The sequence below is a fragment of the Triticum urartu genome, chromosome 7A, assembly GCF_056163025.1.
Source record: "Triticum urartu cultivar PI428250 chromosome 7A, HENAU_Tu73, whole genome shotgun sequence".
In the NCBI taxonomy this organism is placed as follows: domain Eukaryota; kingdom Viridiplantae; phylum Streptophyta; class Magnoliopsida; order Poales; family Poaceae; genus Triticum; species Triticum urartu.
The window spans coordinates 748964852-748985657 of record NC_141879.1 but is presented as its reverse complement, the minus strand read 5'-3'; the positions used below and the strand labels follow the sequence as shown (position 1 = coordinate 748985657).

The 20806-nt window shown below is 46.4% G+C and overlaps 1 protein-coding gene across 1 annotated transcript; it reads left to right on the top strand.

Annotated features, from left to right (window-relative positions):
* Positions 1–715: 715 nt before the first annotated feature.
* Positions 716–20456, top strand: LOC125521575 (UPF0481 protein At3g47200-like). Its single transcript, XM_087535310.1, has 5 exons — positions 716–913; positions 1036–1126; positions 2784–2835; positions 2933–3033; positions 18813–20456. Exons 4-5 carry the CDS (start codon positions 2955–2957, stop codon positions 20291–20293), a joined length of 1560 nt encoding a protein of 519 aa, XP_087391436.1. The 5' UTR covers positions 716–913; positions 1036–1126; positions 2784–2835; positions 2933–2954; the 3' UTR covers positions 20294–20456.
* Positions 20457–20806: the final 350 nt, after the last annotated feature.

Below are 20806 nucleotides of genomic sequence, written 5' to 3'. Positions count from 1 at the left end.
TATGCAACGCTTGGATAGGCAAGTTCCTCCACGTCAGACGTACTAAAAAAAACAGAATTGTTTTGCAGGAAAAATTCACCTTATAATGTTTGGAAGCAAGTGAAGTAAAGGGAGGAAACGATAAAAGCAAGCAGAATCTACATGGTCCATTTGGAAATGCTGGCCCAGTGGCCCTTTGTTGCTGCTCCTCCTGCATAGATTGCCCATTTGCTCAGATGCTAATATGAACTCATACCTGAAGTTGGTGAGTTAATCTCTTGAGTCGAGAATTCAGTTTACAATATACTAATATGTTTGCTTTCAAGATAGATACTATACAATATATCCCTGGAATAATTTCAATCATCATCAATCTTTACACTTAGAATTCACTAATTTTCACTCATCTGCAGCAGTTCCACAGATAACACAGGCTGTGACATGAGCAGTTGCTTCAGCTGTCTTCTATCTTTACACTCAGTTGGTCTGTGGCTGGTGATCTTCATTATTCAAAGTCTTCAACGTTCAGACTCACACGGCATGGTTTCTATAACATCAACAGGTACTACCAAACGTAGTGATCTAAAACGTCTTATATTAGTTTACAGAGGGAGTACTTAATGTCATCATCCGAGAAATTACTGCTGCAGTCCTTGTTGACCTGCAGACTGCAGTGCACACACAATGGTTGTGGGGACAAGCAGTAATTTCTCTTCTGCTTCCCTCACCCGACCAATAATTCACCCTCTTTCATTCCACACTAGTGCTCTCTTTCCCACATTGCCCACTCCATCCTTTTTGAGTTTCAGACACGGCCAGCTCAGCCAGTTCTTCACTGCCGCTGCTCTCCACCGCCGGTGACGGCAGCTACGACTGACTTCGCTTCCACTCGCTCTCTACTCCTCCGCCGAGGATGGTACCGAAACTACAACATGTAAGCTCCAAAGCCCCCCTTTTACATTATCCCTTCCCCAACCTAGTAGTATCTTGATCGAAAAGTGTGAGCTTACTCAATTTGGTTGCTCTGCTGCCTCCATATGCCAATGGCTTTTGCAGTTCCGAGCTAAAAATGGGGGGCTCAACCGCTCATAGCCGACCTGTCTCTCTGTGCACTTCTATGCCCATCTCTGACTGACTGCAATCCATTGTAAGTGAACCTTTCCTCTTTTTTTGCGGGGAAAAGTTGTATTGCTATTTAATCAAATTGGCAGATATATATCTCGACCCGCTTGCTAAATTCAATCCATTCTCAGTTCGTATATCTGTATGTCCAAACAGCTCCTAAAGAGATCGCAAGAATTTCTCCGAAAAATATTTGATGTATAATGTGACGTAAATACTTTAGACAGGAACTAATTCTCTGCTATCCAACGTACATTATTTTCTTGGTTAATTAGCCTAGCTAGCTAGCTAGATCCACAACATGCCTGTCCCTGATTGCACCTAATTTTCAGAAACAAGGGATGTGCAAGCAGTGCATATCAAGATCGAGAGAGCTAGCTAGCTAGCACTGATTCAATAGTACGTACATCCATGGCAAAAGCTTCAAGGCACAGTACCATTATATAACTACTATTCAGCGACGGGGAAATTCCATGCGTTGATTCTCTCGAGCTTTGCCCGCGGCCTTTGGCGCCGCCACAACCATATGATGCTTATGACCATGATACGGTTGTCTTACCTATCAGCTGATTTCATCGCAGCATATCCATTAAGACACCTTTCAGGCAATTTGCTTACCACTTCCGCCATACACGACAATGATCATCATTACAAATCATTGCGCTGCCAAACATATCAGCTCACACTCTTATGGACACCTTTCATTCTTATTCACCTTGGGGGACAGGACACCGTGACCGCTTTTTCATTGGAGGACAGTGAGCTGCGGTTGAGGCAGCTGCTGAGCCTGCTGTTTGTCGTCGTGTCCACCGACACTGACAATTAAAAACAGTTGAGATGGAGTCATATATATGAATATATCCTCTGATGGAATTGCTGACCACCCCCAAGCATTCAGGCATTGAACCCGGCCGGCCGGACACCAGCGATTAGGAATGAAGCCCAGACAGCTGATTATCCACCCCTGTAGTGTAGGCTCTGTATCGCGGTGAGGTCTCGCCGGGGAAGCGTTTGTGCACCGGCGTAGGTACACATGGGTACGCCCCTGACCGCGGCTGCTTAGTTCCGCTAATACCGAGGAACATTGCAGTTGCACCGGTAGAGAGAGACGATGTTTGAGGGCAGACTTCTGCCGAAGCCTACATCTCTAGGAGCCCTCGTGTTGGTTACTCCACCGTGTTGTCTTGATAAAAATAATACACTCGGTGAGTTGTCACTCCAGCCGCTTGAGCCGGTCTGATCACCAGACCCGTGCCGCTTGTCTGAACCTACTTCGTATGTGTTCGACCAAAACACCCTAACCCTCCAATAAAACTAAGTTCAACTGTAAGCTTATACACGTATTACACACAAACTCAACAACAACATATCATGAGCTGTGCTAAAGGTTTTTCAATTCGTCGTACAAAGGAACATCATATGGAGAGAAGCACACTGATCATATAATATAACAAACAAGGACTTGCTTGTAATAAGTTGCTTCTAAAAATGATAAATCCATTTGCCAGTGTGGCTATCCTTTTAGTTCCAGTTGCAAACTATATATTTTGATTTCAACTGTAATTATGCAGTGCTTAATAAGTTTGCATACCAGAAGCATGAAGATTTCGTAGATGGCATACCTTTTCTAGTTGCAGAACTATCTTGATTTCAATTTTAATGATGCGCACGGTATTTAACAGTTTTGCAGATCAGAATCATCAAGTCTTTGTATAACCAGATACCTCATTGATAGTAAGTATACACAAAGTCAACTTAATATAATTCCTTCATTGACATTAACATAGATTGACTTTTTGATATACTTATATGCGGGCTTTCATGGGTTCAGATTGAATCCCTAGCTAGTAGGGATGTCCTCCGCGGAGCACTGTACTCAGATTCAGGACATTGTAGTTGCCATCGAGGTCGGCTCAAATCCAACACGTTCAGGTTTGTACTATTCTATATCAATTTTTAACATGTCCAAAAGTTGCTTCCTGCAAAAAAAAGTGTTTTTTTTCATGGGAAAAAAAGTTGTTAGTTGCTGTTGTAGGCTTAAAAGTAGAGGTGGGACATGCGCAGGGTTTTGTCGGGCTGGCCTTTGGCACAGCCCAAGAACAGACATTACATTAACCAAAACGGGCTGGTACATATCATGAATACTGAACTAAAAAATATCATGATTCCAGTTTGCACTGCCAATTCGGATAATGAATATTTGTGCAACCAAAAAAATCAGGAAAAAAGGAGGAGGCGGTGGATCCAGCAGGGCATTCAAGAAAAAAAAGAATTTTATTGAAAATATCAATCAGCAAGGGCTTGGATAGAACTTAAAGTTGATCTGGACTGTGGCAATGGGACAGGAGCACAAATGTGGGGCCACCATGGCTATATCAGAGTGCATCGGTGGTCGAGGAGGACGCCGCGCCGGCAACTCCTTTAGGCATCTCCAACGCTGATCTTCATATTGTCTCCCCCATGCCCCCATGCGGGTACGAATATGGAAGGTGGACATCCAATGCTGATGGCATAAATTTCAACCCGGGTTTAAGCAAATTGGACAAAATTCTTTCAAACACGGTGGTTTTCATATAAATCGGAGCACATTCCTAACAATTCTTACATTTTTCATATAAACGAGACAAAATTCATTATATTTCGGATAATTTTTAACTAAACCCTAATCTAAACGATCGCTGGCGCCCGTTTCTTATGTCCGGCCATGAGCCTCAAGAACTGAAGCTTTCGTTGTTGCCTTCACCTTCTTCAGCTTTGCCTCGGCCCTCTCGCACTCTGCCTCCGCCATTGGAGCTTGAGCAGCTAATCAGCCGACGATTTTGAGCCTGCCAAGCTTGGCTTCGGCGGGAGGGGTAGAGCAGTGGCCTTCTTGGGACCCGAGCAACGGCGGCCTTCTATGCACTACTCTTCCTCCCTACAGGCGGTGCTAGCTGATGTGCCGGCTTTGTGGTCATGGCGACAGAGAGCGATCGTGGACGGGCCGACGTGGTCGTCGCTCTTGCCGAACACCTCGTCCGCCGCCTGGTGGAACTCCTTGTAGGCGGCTTCTAACTCCGCTTGACGCTGGATGTACCGCGAGCGGTCGTGGCGGATTTCACAGGCGGAGCGATAGGACTCGAGCATCGCATCTTGCTCCCCCAAGTCCATGTCCGGCGTGATGGCCCTCTGGGAGGCAAGTTGCTGCTGTAGACGCCGGTGCTCATTGAGGAGGAGGTTGTAGGCTTGGTTGGCATGCGCCTGCCGGAACTTGGCCTCCCGCTCCTACCACATCATGTCCGTGTAGTGACAATGTGCCTCACACATGGTGATCCGGTTTGTACTGGCGAGGAATGTGACACCGGCTTGTCCTCCATTCGGGCATCATCGGCTTTTGTCTTCTAGCCAGCAGCAATGGAAGCCATCTCCTTCTTCTGCTCAGATAAGAGGTTGTCCCATAGGGCTTTGGAGCACAAAGAGGCCATGGCGGGTGTGATGGAGAGAAGAGAAAGGAACTTGAGGAGGATGGCCGTGGCTATGGTCGGGCCTAGAGTTTTAAAGCCGGAGGATGGCAATGGGTCACCGCGGTGTGGTTAATGGTGGGCCACAGACGGACATACAAGTGGTATCGGAGTAGGTTCCTCGGCAGCCTCGTAACATTAATGTAGGGGCGGCGGGCGGATGGTGGTGTCGTTTGAACAGTGAGCATTCAACTGCACCAGGAAGCAGTGCTGGCAGCGCTCTCTCGGCCGTTGCGCAACTTCAATGCCGACAACAGTGAGAGGTCGCGTCCGCTCTAACCAGCCATTGCGGGCGGGAAGTGTTGGCATCGTAGTAGACAAAAATCGGCCTATGATCACCCAGCACCAATATGAAGATGTGACAAACCGTTTGGATCAGATCGTTCGACTTCATGTTGCAGCGGAAGAACATGAGTTGGTGTAGATCATATTTAGATTCCCTCGAACTGTAGATGAACGATCCCGCGAAACCCCCATGAACAGTCCCTCTAACGGAACACTGAAGGAACGGCCTCTCCACAGGTTGCAACCGTACAGTCTTCATGATCCGGCGGTGTTGCCCCATCCAGAGCTAATCATCGCCGAAGAACTAAAGGAGAAGATTAGAACCACACCAGGCATCTTAATTATGAGGAATTAGATGAAGCTCTAATTGGAACAACAAAGAGCGGAATCCGAAAGAAATTTCATCATTCACCTAGTTAGGTAACAATTATACAAAATATTAAAAAAATCCCTAAATCGGAAAGGTGCTTTGTAATCGCAGTTCAAAAGATACATAGCAAGATTTAGATAATTTAATGTGTCTGCTCACGTCTTTAAATACCGAAAAAACATCATCTGTCAAGTATCAGACAATCAAGTAACAATAGAGAAGATATACATCAGTCAAGTAACAGACAATAGAAGATTTATAATCTTTTGCAGAGGAAATACACATGATCTCAATGTACGTAAGCTCATGCAACAGAGCAAGACGCCGTCCTTTCTGAGCATGAATCCTTGGTTGTCACCAGTTAGCATCTCGCCGTTCCCACCAGAAGCACATGCCTCATCCCATATGTAAGACAATAGAATTGGGGGAATCGGCTCAACCCTCTAGGGGTGGCCTATCTCATATATATATATATATAATGAAGGGGTACAAGTTACATCATACGTATGTGTACGTATACAACTACAGAGACTATACAGTGTAACACCCTCCCTCAATATTAGCCACTTCCTAAAGAATCTAGAAGAGTAAGATTGCGCCTACAAGTCTCGAACTGTGGAAGAGGTAATGGCTTGGTGAAGATGTCTGCAAGTTGATCCTTGGAAGAGATGAACTTGATCTGTAGTTGCTTCTGAGATACCTGTTCCCGTACAAAATGATAGTCCACTTCAATGCGTTTCGTTCGGGCATGGAATACCGGATTAGCAGATAGTTATGTAGCACCGATGTTATCACACCAAAGAATAGGAGGCTGTGATTGAGATATTCCCAACTCCTGAAGCAAAAACTGTATCCAGATAACTTCTGCAGTTGCATTAGCCACAGCCTTATACTCAGCTTCAGTACTGCTACGTGAAACAGTAGCCTGTTTCTGAGCACTCCAGGCGATCAAGGTAGAACCAAAGAACACAACATAGCCCCCCGTGGATCGCCTGTCATCCGGACTGCCAGCCCAATCCGCATCAGAATACGCCGAGATGACCCCAGAGGGTTTCGGTCGAATGTGCAAACCATAGGACAACGTGAAACGAATGTAGCGCAAGATGCGCTTCACCGCAGACCAATGAGTGTCACGAGGTGCCTGAAGATACTAACATACTCTGTTGACAGCAAAAGAGATATCAGGACGTGTGATCGTCAGGTACTGCAACCCACCAACAATACTCCTGTACTGTGTCGCATCAGTAGAAGGCAGGAGGTAACCATCGACAGCAGTAATCTTGTCAGTAGTAGACATAGGAGTAGTAGTCGGTTTGCACTTAAGCATCCCAGCCCGCTGCAACAGATCCAAAGAGTACTTCTTTTGTGTCATAACAAGACCACTGGAAACAGAAGCAACCTCGACACCAAGGAAGTAGTGAAGCTGCCCAAGATCTTTGACCGTAAAATCAGCACCAAGAGACCGAACAAGAGCAGCAGCAGCCGACTGAGAGGAACTGACAAGGATAATATCATTCACATAAACAAGCAGATACATGGTGACTTCAGGCCTCTGGAGAAGAAATAACGAGGAGTCAGCAGCTGATGATGCAAATCCATGAGCACGAAGGGCCGTCGCAAGACGAGCATGCCAAGCACGAGGAGCTTGCTTTAGACCATAGAGTGCTTTAGTGAGCCGACACAGATAATCAGGATGATCAGGATCAGAAAACCCTGGAGGCTGCCGCATATATACCTCCTCTTCCAGAACACCATGGAGAAAAGCATTCTGCACATCCAACTGACGAAGAGACCAACCCCGAGTAACTGCAAGAGAAAGAAGAAGCCTGATAGTAGTAGGTTTAACCACTGGACTGAAGGTGTCTTCATAATCAAGACCATAACGCTGCCGAAAACCTCTAGCAACCAGCCGCGCCTTGTAGCGCTCAATAGAACCATCTGAATGCTTCTTCACTTTGAAAACCCATTTGGAATCAATGACATTCACACGGGGTGGTGGCGGAACAAGAGTCCATGTCTTGTTGCGGAGAAGAGCATGATACTCCTGCTCCATAGCCTCTCGCCAATGAGGTATACTCAGAGCAGCCTGATACGTACGAGGCTCAGAGGAAGGATCCGCACGAGCAGCAGCCATACAGGCAGCCAACCAAGCAACAGTCCCATCATGTCGCTGTTTGGGCTGGAAAACACCATTGCGACTCCGTGTATGTGGTCGTTGAGGGACCACAGTAGGCACAGGAGCCGAAGAGGACTCTGGTGATGAAGGCGGCGAGGGCGAGGACGACTCGGCTGGCGACGGAGAGGCCTCAGAGAGGACCGGTGAGAGCACACCGGAAGCCGGTGAGCTCGGCCCAGGCGAAACCGGCGAGGAAGGCCGAGGAGGCGACGAGACCGGCGTGGCCGAGCGAAGCGGCGAGGCCGGCTCAGGAGCCAGGGGCGGCGAGGCCGGCTCAGGAGCCAGGCGCATCGACGAGCCGGAGCCATGCAGCGCCGGGCTGCATGGCGAGGGAACCAGCCCGGGCAATGCCGGCCCAGACTCCACTGGCAAGGGAGTCATGGCGGGCCGAAGCAGCGAGACCGGCCCAGAGGCCAGGGGCGTAGAAGCATGCGTCGCTGGGGTATCGACCGGACGTGCATGGGCACGGGAGCCGAGGCCATGCAAAGGCTCAACATGATCGTCGTGAGCCGCTGGTGATGCCGACGAAGGAGGCGACGACGCCTCTAAAATTTCCAAACGAGCCCCACGTCCAGTGCCTGCACCATGGTTAGGCAACAATATAGGAGAGTATGCAACATCATCAAATTGGTCAGCTGCAACAGAGGATGAATGCAAAGAGGGTGGTTCAACAGTGGACACAGGAAGCTTGGCAAAGGGAAAAACATGCTCATCAAACACGACATCCCGAGATATATAGACACGATTGGTGGGAACATGAAGACATTTGTATCCTTTATGAAGAGAGCTATAGCCCAGAAAACACACTTTTTGGAGCGAAACTCAAGCTTGCGCTTGTTATACGGGCAGAGATGTGGCCAGCAAGCGCACCCAAAGACCTTAAAAAAGGTATAATCAGGTTTTTCGTTAAGGAGATCCTCAATGGGAGTCTTCATATTCAAAACACGAGTGGGAGTACGGTTTATGAGAAAACATGCAGTGGTGAAAGCATCACTCCAGAACTGAAACGGAACTAATGCATGGGCCAAAAGAGTAAGACCAGTTTCAACGATGTGACGATGCTTACGTTCGACAGAACCATTCTGTTGATGTGTATGTGGAGATGCTAAACGGTGAGCTATCCCAAGCGACTGAAAGAAGGAGTTGAGGTTGCGATATTCACCCCCCCCAATCGGACTGAACATGAACAATTTTGTGCTTGAGAAGACGTTCAACATGTTTTTGAAACTGAACAACAATGTCAAACACATCAGATTTGCGTTTAATAAGATAAAGCCAGGTAAAGCGACTATAAGCATCAACGAAACTGATATAATAATTGTGACCACTGACAGAAGTCTGAACAGGACCCCACACATCTGAAAACACAAGTTCTAAAGGATGTTTCACCTCACGACTAGACTCCGAAAACGGAAGTTGATGACTCTTCCCCTGCTGACAAGCATCACACACTGCTACATCTTTATTACTAGACACACTAGGAAGCTCATGACGACGCAAAACATGACGAACGATAGGTGTGGCCGGGTGACCAAGACGAGCATGCCACTGTGACGAAGATACCCGAACTCCACTGAACACGCGAGCGACTGTAGGATGCTCCAGACGATAGTCCCTGGCACAACCGCCCGCTATAAGAAGAATGTCCCTCGTGCCCCGATCCTTAATAAAAAGATCAAAAGGATGAAATTCACAAAGCACATTATTATCACGTGTAAGTTTAGGAACAGAAAGAAGATTACGTGTCACAGAAGGAACTCTAAGCACATTACGAAGTTGAAGACTCCTATTTGCATGCCTAGTGAGAAGAGATGCTTGACCAATATGAGATATATGCATACCTGCTCCATTTGCAGTGTGGATTTTGTCGGAGCCGTGGTAGGGTTCGCGAGTATGGAGCTTGCCCATCTCACTCGTCAGATGCTCCGTGGCCCCAGAGTCCATGTACCAGTGGGGATCAACAGAGTAGGACTGAGTGTGCCCTTGCTGCTTGGTGGACACTGGGCGATCCGCCATGGCCACCTGATGCGCAAAGTTGCGCGTGTCCTTGCCATCATTGCCAAGACCCAGAAAGCTCTTCTGAAAGCGTTTGTGGCACTTAGAGGACCAGTGCCCCTCAACGCCACATAGTTGGCACACGCGCTTACCACCAGCACCCGGTAATGTCGCGGTAGCAGGGGGGCCGAGGCAGGCGGGATGGCAGCCTCGAAGCAATCCTCGATGATGAAGAAGGGCGGCCACCCTTGGTGGCGGCGTTGGCCTAGAGGGAGCCCCCACTGCCCCTGGAGCGGCGCGACTCGACCCGCTGTTCCGTGAGAAGGAGGCGGGAAAAGACCTCATGCGCCATCATGGGGTTCGAGTTGCCCCGCTCATTCATGATCTCGACCAAGGCGTCGTACTCCTCATCGAGACCATTGACAATGAACGAGTTAAACTCGGAGTCGGTGAGGGGCTGTCCGATGGAAGCCAATGTGTCGGCAAGGCCCTTGACCTTGTTGTAGAACTCGGTGGCCGTGGAATCCAGCTTTTGACACTCACCAAGCTGGCGACGAAGCGCGGAGACACGATCCTGTGACTGCGCCGCAAACGAGCGCTCGAGGATGGTCCATGAGCGCTCGAGGATGATCCATGCCTCATGAGACGTCTTGGCGAAGACAACAAGTCCGGCAACAGCCGGAGTGAGCGACCCCTGGATGGAGGAGAGGTTCGCCTGGTCCTGCCCTGTCCAAACACGGTGTGCCGGATTGTAGACCGGGCCGTGCACGCTATCCACCAGAGCAGGGGGACAGGGGAGAGAACCATCGACGTAGCCCAGGAGATAATGACTCCCGAGAAGCGGGAGAACCTGCGCACGCTAGAAGATGTAGTTGTCTGCCGACAACTTGATGGTGATGAGGTTCCTGAAGTGAAACGGCGGCGGCGGCAAAGAGCCCGCGGAGTAGACTGCCGGAGGCGGATACGCCGTAGAGGCAGAGGCCGCGGTTGCAGCCACCGTCGCAGCCGCGGGAACAGGCGGTGAAGGAGCCGAGGCCGAGGCAGTGAAACCGGCCATCATGGCCGACGGAGGCGCCACCAGCACGAGGGACGGGCCCCCACTGGCCGAGGCGGTCGGCGTGAAGGACGGGGCGATCGGCGGCTGGCCCCCACTGAGCGGAGCGTCGCGGAGAGAGGCGGGAGCCGCGTCGCTGAGGGAGGCGGACGAGGGAGCGCCCGCTGTAGCCCCAGCAGGATACGGCACGATCGGAAGCCCTGGCGACGAGGAGAAGAACGACCCGAAGCTCCTTGTCTCGATCGGGGCGGTGGAGGCCGCGGCGACGTTGAGGGGTCGGGACAGCAGAGCCGCGAGGGAGGCCGGCAAGAAGCTAGCCGTGGTGGAGCCGGAGGCGGCGGAGCCCGACATGGCTGTGGCGGCGGCGACGCGATCTGAAGGACAGCGGCGGCGCAGCGCAGATGACAGGAACCGCGGCAGCTAGGTTAGGGTTTTAGGCGGAAGCGTGTTTACCTAGTCTGATACCATGTAAGACAATAGAATTGGGGGAACCGGCTCAACCCTCTAGGGGTGGCCTATCTCATATATATATATATATATATATATATATATATATATATATATATATATATATATATATATATATATATATATATATATATATATATATAATGAAGGGGTACAAGTTACATCATACGTATGTGTACATATACAACTACAGAGACTATACACTCTAACACCATAAAACGGAACCATAGAGATAGCGAATCAACATAACTTATCATGTAGTACACAAAACAACTCGTTCGTTTCATTTACCCACGGCTGCAATCCAAATCCTGGACTTTCCACCAATGCTTCCTCAAAGTCCTCAACAGTTTGAAAATGGGACCCGATTAAAGGATGTGCATGAGCGCTTAGATGCCTAATTTATTTTGAAGGAGAAGCCCCCACAGCGCTTAAATGCACTATGCTATATACTCCATCTGGCCGGGCATGAATGCGGCTCTGACGCTCTGGATCGGCGCACACCGTTGCGGACAGGAAGTGTTGGGAAACGTAGTAGAAAAAGAAAAATAATTTCGCCCTACCATCACCCAGGACCAATATAAAATGTGATAAAAGGTTTTGAACATATCATTCGACTCCGTGTTGCAGTGGAAGAAGATGAGTCGGTGTAGATGTAGATCGTATTTAGAGTCCCTCGAACTGTAGACGAACGATCCCGCAAAACACCCACAAAGACAAGTTGCAATCGTATGGTCTTCATGATCCGACAGTGTTGCGCCGTCTATAGCTAATCGTCGCCGGAGAATTAGAGAAAAGAAATTAGAACTGCACCGGACATTCTAATTATGAGGATTAGATGAATTAGATCTAGCTCTAATTGAAACCACTATAACTATGCCAGAGAACTAGAGGAGGCGAGGAGGGTGGCGCCGGTACATCCTCCGTTCGGATATTGTCGGCTTCCGTCTGGCTGTCAGCAGACATGGCCACAATCTTTTCCTTCTACTCGAAGGAGAGGCTGTCCCGAAAGGTTTTAGAACGCGAGAACCATGCTGGGTGTCATACAGAAAGAAAGGGAACAAAGAAGCATGACTGCGACTATGGCTGGGCTAGAGTTTATATAGCAGGTGAATAGCAATGAGCCGCCCCGGTGTGGCTAATGATGAGCGGTAGACGGACAGAGGAGTGGTGCCAGAGTATGTTCCTAGGAAGCCAAAGGGAGTGCCGGGGACCTGTGCCGCAGGTGCACCTGCTGGTGTCTCCCAACCATGGTGTGTCTGCCAGTGCCGCGTCGCACGAGCAAGGCTGGTCGACGAAGACGGCGTGGAGCCGCGACTCCCACCAGTCAAGCGCTAACGCCGACCTGTGAGCTGCATTTCATGCACCAGCTCGTTGTCCTCACCCACCTGGTAAACGGGCCCATCCATCCGAGAATACTAGCCACGTAAATGATCACTTCTTCCTGAATCGTGAGTGGATGCAACGGCTGCTGCATGTGCGTATACCTGAACATCGAACTTGATGAACACGACATGCAGTGAACACGCAGTCAGGGCGGAAGGAGAGCCGAGTACACGCAGTGGCAGGCGCTCCTCGCACAAGGTAACGCAGTGTGGGCTAGCGAGGACCATCAAATAGGAGGAGGTGAGGTCGTGGGGCAGCCTAATAGATACTACAAAGCTGTCCTCAACTTAAATTCAGAGTTGAACCATATTAAACGTTGGATCAGCTTAATACTACACCTTACATTTGGTAGTACGATGTACCTTATGATTTTTAGACTTAAAAATGTTTTGTCTCCTAAATAAAATTCTTATTAAAAATCTATTTCACCATTAAATCCGTCTCGATGAGATCTTCAAAACTAGATCTCATGTTGAAATGTTTCAACGACTTTTTTGGGTCAAAATTTGCCATGGCAAATTTAAGTCATTGATCATGAATTTGAAAATAATTAACAACGGATTTGTTTTTAATTGTAAACCATGTCAAAATTATTTCATGGATTATGGAAAATTTTAGTAATTCACCATGACAAGTTAAGTTTCTTAATTTTCTTTTTTATAATAAGTCAAAATCTACTTTAAACGTAGAAGAAAAGATAGTTGAAACATATCATGGCAACTTCAATGTAAACACGATGACAATTTATGTGCAATACAAATGGTAACTTTTAACCTAAAAAAAGTTGTCGAAACATATCGATATGAGATCTAGCTTCGAAGATCTCATCGCGACGGATTTAATGGTGAAAACGGATTTTGAAATGAATTTTTGCATTTAAGAGATAAGACATTTTAAAAACAGGAAATCTAAAAAGATTCCCACATGCATGCATGCAGTGATGTGGCAGAGACAGGTGGTGGGCCTTCCTTCCTACCACACGTGTGGCAGATATCAATGTCCTAAATTTGATAGTACGATGTACCTCCAAAATTCTCTTAATGGAGCGGCGACGGACAGGCGGGGGTGTCGTTTGAACGTGGAATAGTAGCCTCCACCGGGAAGCGACACGGGCGACACTCTCTCGGCCATCACACCACTTCAATGCTGGTAGCAGTGAGAGGTCGCGCCCACTTTGGTTCGACATGAATGCGACACTAATGCTCTAGAGCGGTGATAACTTTTTCCGACGAGAAGCGCACGCGGACGAGAGATGGGTTAAGGTTAGACCACAACAGTCACAAGCGGACATGGCAACAGTCCGGATGCCCTAAAGCCCTCCCATCATGATTCCAGCTTGCACCGCCAATTTGGATAATGAATATTTGTGCAACCAAAAAATCAGAAGAAAGGAAAAAATGAAGGAGGCGGTGGATCCAGGAGGGTATTCTAGAAAAAAAGGTATTTTATTAAAAAGATGGATCAGGAGGGGGATGAATAGAAGTTAAAGTTGATCTGGACTGTGGCAGTGGGACCGGAGCCCAAATCTGGGGGCACCTTGAATAGATCTGCGTGCATCGGTGCTGGAGGAGGAGGACGGCAGCAACTCCATTAGGCACCTCCAACTCTACGAATACAAATTCCGGACGTCCAATGCTGATCGCATAAATTTCAAGCCGGGTTTAAACGTAGTGGACGAAATCTTTCAAACACGACGGTTTCCATATAAACTGGAGGACATTCATAACAATTAGTACATTTTTCATATCAATTCATTATATTTCAGACAATTTTTAACTAAACCCTAACATAATCTAAACGATCGCCGATGCCCAATCCTTATGTCCGGCCATGAGCCTCGAGAACTGAAGCTTCGATTTTTGTCTTCGCCTTCTTCAGTTTTGCCTCGGCGCTCTCCAGCTCTGCCTCAGCCACCGAAGCTTGAGCGGCTAATCGGCCGATGATTTTGAACCTATCAAGCTAGGCTTCGGCAGGAGGAGGAGAGAAGTGGCCTACTTGGGACCCGAGAAGTGGACTACTCTTCCTTGCTACCGGCAGCGCTAGCTGATGTGCCGGCTTTGTGGTCGTGGCGACCGAGCGCGATCGTGGATGGGCCGGCTTGGTCGCCGCTCTTGCTGAACACCTTGGGCCGCCTCATGGAACTCCTTGTAGGAGGGTTCTAACTTCGCTTGATGCTGGATGTACAGCCAGTGGTCGCGTTGGATTTCGCAGGAGGACCGATAGGACTCGAACAACGCATCCTACTCCATCACCTCCATGTCCGGCAGCAAGTTGTTGATTTATACGCCGGTGCGCATGAAGGAGGCGCACGTTGTAGGCTTGAACGACCTGCGCTTGCCGGTACTTGGCCCCCTTCTCCTCCCGCATCATGTCCATGTACTGACCATGGGCCTTAAACATGGTGATCCAGTTTGCACCGGCGAGGAGGGTGGCAACAGCTTGTCTTCCATTCGGATATCATCGCTTCCGTCTGCCTACCAGCAGCAATGGCTGCTATCTCCTTCTTCTGTTCGGACCAGAGGTTGTCCCATAGGGCTTTGGAGCGCGAGGAGACCATGACAATGTGATGGAGAGAAGAGAAAGGGATCATAGGAGGATGATTGCGGCTGGTCGGGGCTGGAGTTTTCAAGCGGGCGGATGGCAATGGGTCGCCGCGTTGTGGTTACTGGTGGGCGACAGACGGACGAATCAGTGGTGCTACAGTAGATTCCTTGGCAGCCTCATAACATTAATGTAGAGGCAACAGACTGATGGTGGTGTCGTTTGAACATGGAGAATTCGCCTGCACTGGAAAGCGGCACGGGCGACACTCTCTCGTCCCTGAGGTGTCTCCTCTCCTCCTTCAGTTTATCCCAATCATCGACGTGCTTATCCCTCTCGTCCCTAAGCTGATTAGTCTCCTGAACGAGCCGAACTGTCTCCTTGCGTAGCTCTTTAATTGCCCTCTTTAGCACGTCATTTTCCCCTTGCACGCTCATGATGACATACTCATAAGTGTTTAAGAATTCATTATGGGCCATGCCCACATCACACACCGACTGGTTGTTTCCTCCAGAATTGGCCATGACCTACAAACACAACGCGTATACGATCAAGATCATATGCGATTTTATATCACTGAATATTGACACCGATGCATGTAATGTAGATCAAATATTGCAATGTATAGAACTAATTAAAATAGATAGCATGTATAGAACTAATTAAACTAGATAGCAATGTAATGTATAGAACTATTGAATTGTGACTATATTTGCCACACCTAACTTGGAGCACTACTTTCGAGTGGAAATTTTCTTTGGACACTCAACTATTTTGCCACACTTAACTTGGAGCATTACTTTCGAGTGGAAATTTTCTTTGGTGAAAAAGTAGTACACAAAAGATTTTCCCCAAGATATTTATGGATTACAACAGCAACTCAAACACTTTGTTTCAGAATTTAGATGCTTCCAAAGATGATGACTTAAAAAATATATCTACCTTAATTTGATTAAAAGATTGCACTTCCACTAGTTTCTACAGCTAGTGTTATCCGAAGATTGAAAAATAGATCTACCTTAATTCGAGACAACTACAACACATTGTCTTGTCACTACCTAGCAGTGATGAACCCCAGCGATGCTAATAAAAAATTACAGTGGTAGTGACCTACAACAAAAGAGGGAGGGATGATATGCTCACCCGGGTTGGAGCCGAGGGTCACCTACAGTCTACTCCGTCGCCATCGCCTGCTGCCGTCGCCGAAACCATAGCAGATGTGAGTGGGAGGCTCAGATGCGAAACACACCTCTAATTAAAAAATATCCAAATGGACCAGATGAGAGTGGAAGGCTCAGATGTGTACCTCAGGACCGAAGAACGACGGCAATCGCCGGAATCGGACGGAATCGAAGCACCGACGACGAGCGGCGACAGAGGGAGAGAAGGGGAATGGAACAGAGCAACAGGGAAGAGAGAGGGAGTGGGTCGAGGGGGCCGTTGCCCCTGTTGGTTTTGACCCCCACGACATTCTAATACTATTTGGGCTTGCCCAATAAAAAAATCACCACCTAACAAATGTCATCTCAAAACTATATATTTCAAGTCTTAAATTAAAAAGTAAATTTAAAGTGTCTCAAAGTACATGTTTTAAAAAATGTCATTATTTCCATTCAAAATAATAGAAATTTAATAAAAGTAAACTAGAATATTATAAGTGTCAAACTACATATTTGATGTCCAAAACAACAATATACCATAAAAATAATAATATAAGAATGTTGGCATTGATAAAATAACAATACTGGCGTCGGAACCAATAGCACACCACAACTAAACATAATAGTGCTGACGTTTCATGCTATTTCACGACAACTCTATATTACGCCTGATACAAATTATTGATCCCATATACTTCTGACGCTACCCTGTTTTCCAACGCCACCACTATGCCCCTAATAATGTCGTATCAAATAAGCCAACGCCACCACTATTTGATAAAAAATAGTGCTGACGTTGGTTGTAAATGGCGCGCCAATTGGGTAGCACCTTTTCCATTAGTGCTACATCGCCGGGAGCCATTCTGCATGTCAATCCACCCATTGCACCAGACCCACTCGTACGTTGGATTCCCTGTGAGGAGCCGTTCTAACCAGCCCATCCGCATATTGTCCGAAGTGACTCACAAGGTTTAAAATTAAAATAATTGGGGTAATATCACCGAGAATAGTGGAACTTGCATCGTATGTTCAGTTTGATGCATATACAGTCATATTACGCGTATGTGGGCCTATCCATATGTATGGCCTCACCTGTTAGTGAGTGTGCCACATATTTTATACAAAACACCCGCATATTGTTTTTATCCGCTGAAGAAAAACAAGACAGTACTGCACATATACATGAAAATAAAATAAAAACAGGCCAGCACTCAAACCTACGACCGGCTGTTTAACACCAGACGGTCTAGCCAATACACAACAGAAAACGGGATGTCTATTATGGATAAGGAAGTTATTTCTACAGAAAGAAAACACATGTGGAGCTTAAATGGCTACAGATACTGAAGCCCATTTTACACGCGCTATTTTTCAGATATATTTGCAGAATTTAAGTAATGCAGTTTATTTTGCATGGTGTAAGTAAGTAATACAGTTATGTTCAAAATAATTGTGTGCTAAAAATATCATACATACACAAGATGATTAGTAAATAAAAACATTTAAATATAAACCTGTGTAGTATATATATAATATTTAATAAAATATGAGTAAGAATTTTTTTAATATATTTGTAAACATAAGTATTAAAATTATCTTCAAATATTGGTGTTAAAAATACTATATATACAAATGATGATAATAAAAAAATATTTATATATAAACTTGTCATTATATAAAAATATTTTATTAAAAACATTGAAAATGTTTATTAAATAATTAGTTGAATGAATTCAGCAAAATATACGTTTGCATATTATATTTAAATTATAAAAAATGATGAATACACATATTTACTAAATTTGAATATTTACTTGTGAATAATTTTTACTCATGAGTTATATTCAAAATATTTAGAATTTAATAATAATCCAAGATTTAATATTATATTAGCATTTTAGATTATACAAACACTTGAACTACACAAATTGTGTATATAATTATTGAAATATTTGTATAATAATAATATTTCATTGTGACTATGAAATCAAATATGTAATACACACATTTATATAACACATATGTTTGTATAATACTCAGGTTTCTAAAATATTTACTAAAAAAAGTTATCTTTAAAAATGTTGGAAAAAATATGTATTACACATATGTGTAACACACAGGTTTACAAATATCATGGAAAAAAGTAACCAATGCAAAATGGGCTGCAGTATACGCAGCCCATTTAAGCTGGACATGCTGTACCCCCACAAGAAAACAAACATATCTGCTCATTATCAATGTTACACATCTGTACCTGAACGGCGGAGTCGCTAGACCGTCCCTTTCTGTTGTTTTTAATTTTCACATTTGAAGCAATGGTTGAGGGTTTGAAACATAGCGGATCCTTTTCTGTTGTTTTTAATTTTCACATATATGTGGAGTACTGTGGTAGTATTTTTCTGTAAATAAAGAATATGTGAGGAGTTTTTGTGCAAAAATGCATCGATGCGGTTGACTTTGTCTGTGAAGAAAAACATGAGGGTGTTTTTTGTGAAACTACGTCGCGTCCAGCCCCATCACTCACTAACAGGTGGGCCCATACACATGGATACGCCCGCATACGCGTACTATGACCGTATTTGCATGCTTGAGTCAAGTTAGATGAGCATGAAACCGTATTTTTTAAGTTCAAACACCAAACTAAACATGTGAAGCAAGTTCTATGACTTCCAGTGGGTATTACCTCAAAATAATTTAAATGGTAAAACTAAAACAATTTTAATGGTAACTGTATTTCGATGCAAATTTAACACTGTTTTTTGCACTGTTCCTTGATCAGAAGTCAATGTATCCAAAGATTTATTGGCGAACACGTTCGCGAGCGTGACATCCGCAGTTCCTACAAGATGTGACTACAGTAAGGCGAGGCCGACCATTTACAAGGTACCCAAAGAACTTAAAAGGGGTGATGAGGACGAAGGCTATGAGCCGGTCGCTGTTAGCATAGGCCCCTTTACAAAGAGCGTCAACAGCACGGCGCAGCTGGAGAACTACAAATGGTGCTGCGTGCGGCAACTTTTGAGCTCGCACCAAAACCACCCTGACAGTGACGTCCCCGAGGGGCTGCTAAAGAGTTGCCTGGAGAACATGAAGCGTCTGGAGCCAGATATTCGGGCGGCCTACTCTGAAGACGTTGAGGGCGACAGCGATGTCCTGGCAGTCAGCATGCTACTCGATGGCTGTTTCATCCTCCAGCGCTTGCTCAAGGCCACACGCGTCGGGGAAAAGGAAGCAACTTCAGTCGGCTCGGAGAACCGATCAATGAAAAGAGGATTTCCCTCAAGCTTCTTCGAGTCGTCCCTAGGGAGTACAAGCAGCAGGCAGGAGAACATTGCTCAAGACGACGACTGGACGCAGGTTTTTGGCAGGGTCAGGGTGTGGCAATTAGTGGCAACCGACCTACTGCTGCTCGAGAATCAGATCCCTTTCTTTGTGCTGATTAAGCTATTTGAGCTGCTCTGGAGTGGTGACGGTGAGCCCCAAGACACCCTCGTCAAGGGCAGCCTCCGGCTTTTCCGATCTCTATGTCCCCACATGCTGCAACGTTCAGCTGCTAATTCAGAAATTGACTACCACGGCGTGCACGTGCACCACCTGCTGCACCTCTTCTACCTCTCCGTCATCCAAGACCAGACACCTCCTAACAACTTCGATCAATCAGTTTCTCTTTTTGTGTTGGATTTGGATCTCCCGCAGTGGATGCCGTGTGCCAAGGAGTTGATGGAAGCTGGGGTAAAGTTCAGAAAGGGAAAGAAGGAGGACAGTTTCCTGGATATCAAGTTCAACAGCCACAAGGGCATCCTGAAGATACCGCCCCTGAGGTTCTATGATTTCAGCGACAAGCTGTTCCGGAACCTGATCGCCTTCGAGCAGACCTATCCAGACACCCCGGGTGACATCACAACATATGCTATCTTCATGGACTGCCTCGTCAACACGCCAGAGGACATGCTCATCCTGCACCTGCGTCACATTATTGTCAACCAGATAAACGTCGAGCAGGACGCCAGCCGCTTCTTCAACACCAACTGCGCACAGGTTGTGCGCTCGTCGCGTTACAACGAGTACCTGAAAAATCTGATGAAGGATGTGAATGATTACAGGGGCTCCAGGCTGAACAAGTGGCGCGCAACGCTTGCGCGCAAGTACTTCAGAAACCCTTGTGTGACCATGTCGGTGCTGGCTGGCGTGCTCTTGCTCAACATGACTATGCTGCAGACGTTCTTTACAGTCTATCCCTACTTCTACCCTCCAAAGTAACCTCTTAAGCAAGCAATAAGCAGCAGCTACTTCTACCATGTTTTTTTCTTTTGAACCAAGCTACTTCTACTATGTCCATGGGGTCGGGACAACTACTTCTACTTTGAATAAAGAGATCCAACAAGGCACACATATATGCGAATTTCATATCTTGTCACTTCAATTATGCATGTCATCCCGGGTGTATCAGTCTTCATTGTTTTCGGTGGTGCTACTCTCTACTCTCCGGCCAGCGAGAATAGCATTTCTGCATTATAGTTATTAATATATTGCGTAACCACTGCATCGCTGATGTCTGTGTCTCGTACATGATTCCTATTCCGGCCTACAAGTGTCGCCCATGACAGCGTAGACAGGCTTCTTGGGGCCGGTGAGAGTACCAACAAAATAAACAAACATGTGCTTAGAAGCCTAAAGAACAATTTACCACTCAAAGAACTTTGCAAGTTGGAAAACAGTATTTAGAAATTACTTAAAAGTACTTTAAAGCCATTCTTGAAAAAAAAACAATTC